Source organism: Paralichthys olivaceus, chromosome 12 (genome assembly GCF_024713975.1).
Source record: "Paralichthys olivaceus isolate ysfri-2021 chromosome 12, ASM2471397v2, whole genome shotgun sequence".
Taxonomy (NCBI): Eukaryota; Metazoa; Chordata; class Actinopteri; order Pleuronectiformes; family Paralichthyidae; genus Paralichthys; species Paralichthys olivaceus.
In genome coordinates, this window is record NC_091104.1 from 2,066,339 (window position 1) to 2,071,907 (window position 5,569).

The 5,569-nt window shown below is 39.3% G+C and overlaps 1 protein-coding gene across 1 annotated transcript; it reads left to right on the forward strand.

Annotated features, from left to right (window-relative positions):
* Nucleotides 1–3,059: 3,059 nt before the first annotated feature.
* LOC138412288 (golgin subfamily A member 6-like protein 25) lies at nucleotides 3,060–4,525 on the forward strand. Its single transcript, XM_069535827.1, has 2 exons — nucleotides 3,060–3,208; nucleotides 3,287–4,525. The coding sequence occupies exon 2, from the start codon at nucleotides 3,384–3,386 to the stop codon at nucleotides 4,329–4,331; it is 948 nt and encodes a 315-aa protein (XP_069391928.1). The 5' UTR covers nucleotides 3,060–3,208; nucleotides 3,287–3,383; the 3' UTR covers nucleotides 4,332–4,525.
* The last annotated feature ends 1,044 nt before the right edge of the window (nucleotides 4,526–5,569 follow it).

A 5,569-nucleotide genomic window follows, 5' to 3' on the forward strand; every position in this document is an offset into this window, starting at 1 on the left:
ATTAGCGCGAATGTATCCTGATGTCGACCCTACATGTGATAAATGTAAAGGCGCACCTGCCTCACTCTACCACATGTATTGGACATGTCCCTCTTTAGGTAACTTTTGGACATTGGTTTTCCATGCGTTATCAGATATCCTCCATCATCGAATTGAGCCCAATCCCTTGACTGGTATTTTTGGCATTGCTCCAGATTTGAACTTACATAAAGCTACGCTCAACTTTCTTGCTTTTGCCTCTTTACTAGCCCGACGAGCTATTTCACTTAAGTGGAAGGACCCAGCTCCTCCTTGCTGTTCACATTGGCTCAGAGACATGATATCCTGCATGAATCTAGAGAAGATTAGATACACTATTCGGGGATCAGAAAACAAATTCTACAGAATATGGCGCCCCTTCTTGGTATTTTATGAAAAACCTTCAACAATAAAGTTTTAATTAGCCCCCCCCCCCCCCTTTTATTTTTTTTATTTTTAAATTTTTAAAATTTTTATTATCTATTTTATTTATGTATCTATTTTTCATGTATTTCACCTTTTTTTGGTGGTGTCTGTGCTGTGCTTTTTTCAGTTATTAAATCTTATTAATCTTTTATCTTTCCAAGCGTGGTTGTAATTTTTTTAATTTTTTATTATTATTATTATTATTCTGTCTATTTACATTTTTTGTCAGTAGATGTTTAAGTATGTCCATGTCCGGATGTCTTGACAAGGGATTGTTTTGTGTTATGGATGTTGTACGAAAAATCTAAAAAACTTTTTTCCTGTGCATTGATTGTCTTATATGTATTTTATCATTAATAAAAAGACCATTGAAAGAAAAGTAGTTTGTAAAGAATTGTTTTGCTGTATTGAGAGACCTGCCTGAGATTAACAGATAATTTACTCAAGCTGAAAAGTGCACCACCAGTGATGATGATTCTCAGACTGAGTGAGGTTGTGACGATATGTAATTACTTGCAATAAAGTCCTTTTTTATGAAGTTACAACTAATTAAACACATTCCTGCACATGCCTAAACATGTTTAAACACATTAGCAGCAGTGTTCAAACATTGTAAGTGAAAGAAGTTTGACTTCTGACCCAGCTCCGAAAGCTGCCTGAAATGGACCACACTAAATGTCTGATTACTAGCAGCCAGTTTGTGCTAGGGTGGAAAGCTGATATTGTTGGGAAGAGGAGAGTCTAATCTTTAATTTGGTGTATAAAGGCAAAATTAAGCAAAATGTTTCTACTTGTCAGCGCCAGTGTACCAGGCGATGTACGAGTTCTTACCCCTTTTGCAAAATAACTTCCGCAAAATCCCACCCCCCCAACCAAACTCCACTCCCCGCCCGCTCTCCGCTTCCCCAACGGGCGCTGACCTTCGGGGACGTGTGCATTTATCAGACCCGTGGTACCCCGGCTGCTTTGGTGACACTAGATGACCTCGAACTGATCGCTGGCCCTCGTGGTGGCGACGTCTCATTCGAATGTCTGCCCTATCAACTTTCAATGGTACTTTTTGTGCCTACAATGACCACAGGTAACGGGGATTCAGGGTTCGATTCCAGAGAGGGAGCCTGAGATCAATTATTATTAAATTATTGATGACCATATACGACAAAGAATGACATAATGTGCCACACTCACGGCTGATGAAGGGCTGGATGCTGAGGGTCAATGAATTGTGTGAGATGTGTCAAATCTGTTGGTTATTATTTTTGTTCATTATCATATGTAAACAAATGTAGGCAAGATTTTTAAAATATATTTTGCATTGAAGAAATAATTGTCTGCATTCAGATTGAGTTCTATATCATCAAATCAGTAATGATTGGATGACTAATGTGCATAACAAAGACATAAATATTACATAAACCAATCCTTTTAGCCCATTATTAAGTGGAACATAGTAAATTAAATTAAATGGAAACAGTCAAACACATCTGCAGAAGCATTGACAATTGTATTGATTTAATATACACACATACAAATATTAATAATATGCATTTTCATTAATATCTTATGCCACTGACAGTATTCGACCAACACTCACAAAGCACTGCTCAATAGCCATGAATCTATGAATGAAATTAAAATATGAAACCTTTATTTGCAGTGTAAAATCACATTGAACACATGAACAACACACAACAATACAATACTTAATCACAGAATGTCAGTGCCTGTGTTGTGCATCAATAGCTCTCACACACTAAAATCACATAGATCAACATGTAAATATACATCCTCTCAATTATTTCGCATCAGTTTTAGAAACCAGCCAGCATCAAGGTCCACACTTTCCTGACACACACACACACACATTTTTTACAAACACGAATCCAAACATGCTGCAGAAATGCACAATTCCCCATGCTCTCAGTGACACACAATGCAACAATTAGTTTGCAAAAATGTACCCACTTCCCGGTGATGGTAAAGTAGTTGACTACAGCTGCTCTACAGTGTTTTCCATTTTCATTATTTTATTTTCATCCTACTACATTTATTTTATAATGCTTGTGCTGTTAAGATTTCACACTATGTACCTACTGACACATAGACTTATATTTTGTTGATGCTTATGTGCATATCTACATACTTAATTTAACACTTCATAGCATATTTCATTAATTCCCTCAAGCATATCACACATTATCTAATGGATCTGAAATCCTTGATTGATTTTCTTCATTTGGTCAAGAGACTAACCTCAGTCTCAGACAGGGATCACTGTAGCTATCAGTGCAACATGTGTATAGTAGCCGCCTAGCTCAGGATTTGTGTATGCTCCGCAGTGATGTGCATCATATAGAAGTCAACCTGATAAACCCCCAGGGGCCGCCATGTTGTGCAGTTATAAAAACTGCCATGGAAACGGTTGCTTCTTAAAAATCTTGTTTGATGATTGATGTGGGGGCAACCATCAAAGGGATTGCTGGCCTGCAAATCCTTATCAAATCCAATCAAAGAACCAAAAACTCTAGACATTAAAGGATATTTCTTTGGTCCTCTGAACTACCAAACATAAATAACAAGTTCCCTTGCTTCAAGTTATTAGCTTGTGAAAATAACAGACCGTCAACTGAGAAGACCACAGTCCTCATTAGTGAAGACAACAATCCTGCCTACGGAGACAACCGCTGATTTGTTCAGTAAAAATTCATCAAGAAGACACTGCTCTCATAACTACAAATCCCCCTTTACCAAAATGGACATCCTGGTAAAAAAAAATTTTTTTTAGAAATGTATGTTCAGGTTCAGGTCTTTTAATAATGAATTCCATGTTTCCATTTTTCAGACATGTGGAACAATGCAGTCTGAGATTAAGGCTAGCTGTACAGAGCAACAAGGTGAAGGCTCTGGAAGAGAAGCTCAAACAGAACGATGAGCTTCTGATGAGGGAGAAGGAGAAAATGATAGCTCACTCTAAAGCCCACAATGGCAAACTGGCTGAACTGGCTGTACAGAGCAACAAGGTGAAGGCTCTGGAAGAGAAGCTCAAACAGAAGGATGAGCTTCTGATTGGGGAGAAGGAGAAAATGACAGCTCACTCTAAAGCCCACAATGGCAAACTGGCTGAACTTGCTGTACAGAGCAACAAGGTGAAGGCTCTGGAAGAGAAGCTCAAACAGAACGATGAGCTTCTGATGAGGGAGAAGGAGAAAATGACAGCTCACTCTAAAGCCCACATTGGCAAACTGGCTGTACAAAGCAACAAGGTGAAGGCTCTGGAAGAGGACAATGTGGCTCTGAAGGAGAAGGTGGCCCTTTTGAAAAGGGATTTGAGCAGGGTTGAGCTTGTGGTGACAGAGATGGAGAAAAGGCAAGCTCACAGCCAAAAGATTGACTCCATGGACAAGGAGACTCAAACCAGCGATCTGCTTCAGGATGAGAATAATGCTCTTCAAGAAGAGCTGATGAAACTCAGAGCTTCTTATCATGAGGTCTGTCTGAATCAGACTACCAACCAGGAGAAGTTCGACACTGAGCTCCAGGAGGAGAAGCAGGAAAAGAACGTTCTCCAAGAAGAGCTGATGAAGCTCAGGGATTCTTATCATGAGGTCTGTCAAAATCAGACTACCAACCAGGAGAAGTTCAACACTGAGCTCCAGGAGAAGAAGGTTCTCCAAGAAGAGCTGATGAAGCTCAAAGCTTCTTACAATGTGGTCTGCCACTGTCATGAAGCTGATGTTTCCAGTCGGGAGCTCAATGGAGAGAGTAAGGATGATGTCACTGAGGAGAAGTCTCTCTCCAGTGTTCTCCCTGAGAAACCAAAGAAGACTTCACTCTGGAAGAGAATCCGCCACGCTCTGGGGTTGAGAAAACCACAGTGTTGGAAGTAGTCAGCAGCGCCCATCCAACAGCACCTGAGCTGACCTTACCCAGTGTTGTAATGTAACGAAGTAAAATACTTCTTTACATTTCTACTTAAGTAGAAATTTCACATATCTGTCCTTTACTTTGTTATTTTTATTTCTGACAACTTTCACTTTTACTCCACTATATTTCCTAAGTAAAATGTGTACTTTTACTCCAATACATTTCTCCTAACCATCTTCGTTACTCATTACTACAAATTAAAATCAGAAGAAATTTGAGTTGGTGACGTAATGCCGTAAACTTTTTGTAGTATATACGTGTGCCTGCAATATATATTATGCCAGTGGGTGGCAGTGTCACTCGATGTACCCCATGAAGAAGAGAGTGACTGTGACTGGTACCTGAATAAGAAAGAGTGAAGTTTGTTCCTCTGAATTAGCTTGCCTATTAGCTTCTTTTTTCATATACACTACACAACACATTCGTTGGTGGTGTCCAAAAGTCCAAAAATTCAGTCAAATAAAAAAGCAGTAGAAGTCAACTTAAAAGCAGCAGAGTTTTATTGTCGACAACAAAACCTGAGAGCATTCAGTAGCGAGCCGGAGCTGCACCAGAAGAACTCTGACTAACAGTGGTGTTGCTCCGCTTTATCTATCCTTAAGGGCCACACCTGTTACGACCTTCCCCCTGGAAAGTCTCCAAGCACCGGGGTTACTTGCGTACGTTGGACTTGAGTTTACCCCTGGAAAGCCTCCAAACACCTGGGTTGCTTTGGCCTTGGAGCTGGGACTTTCCCTCTGGAGAGCCCCTACCGTACCATGATGAGTCTCTTTTTCTTTTACACAGTTTTTCTTACTCTTGACACCATTATATCTGTCCAAACCATTTACTATTTTTTTTAAAGATATTTGTCTCTGATTTTACACCATTATATTTCATTCTTGTCAGACTGCCTTTAAAAAAACAAAAAGATTATGATTTCTTCACACAAGTTATACATACACTACATACTGATTGTTACACATAGAGTATATTGTTTGATTCGTTTGATGATTCGTAATATCTGTCTTAAACTTATTGTAATCATTAGCAATTTATGTTATAATCACTCCTCAGTTTGCAGTGCAGATTAAAGGTACATAGTGACATTCATATGTGACACAGTGTAATGAACAGAAATTTTACTACACGGACATGTCACATTATTGATGCCATCATGGAAGCACTTGCTGCCGGCTCTGCTGCTTACGTTCATGCTCCA

Coding starts and splice junctions, on each gene's coding strand:
- LOC138412288 (XM_069535827.1), top strand. CDS start 3,384: ATGAGGGAGAAGGAGAAAATGATAGCTCACTCTAAAGCCCACAATGGC.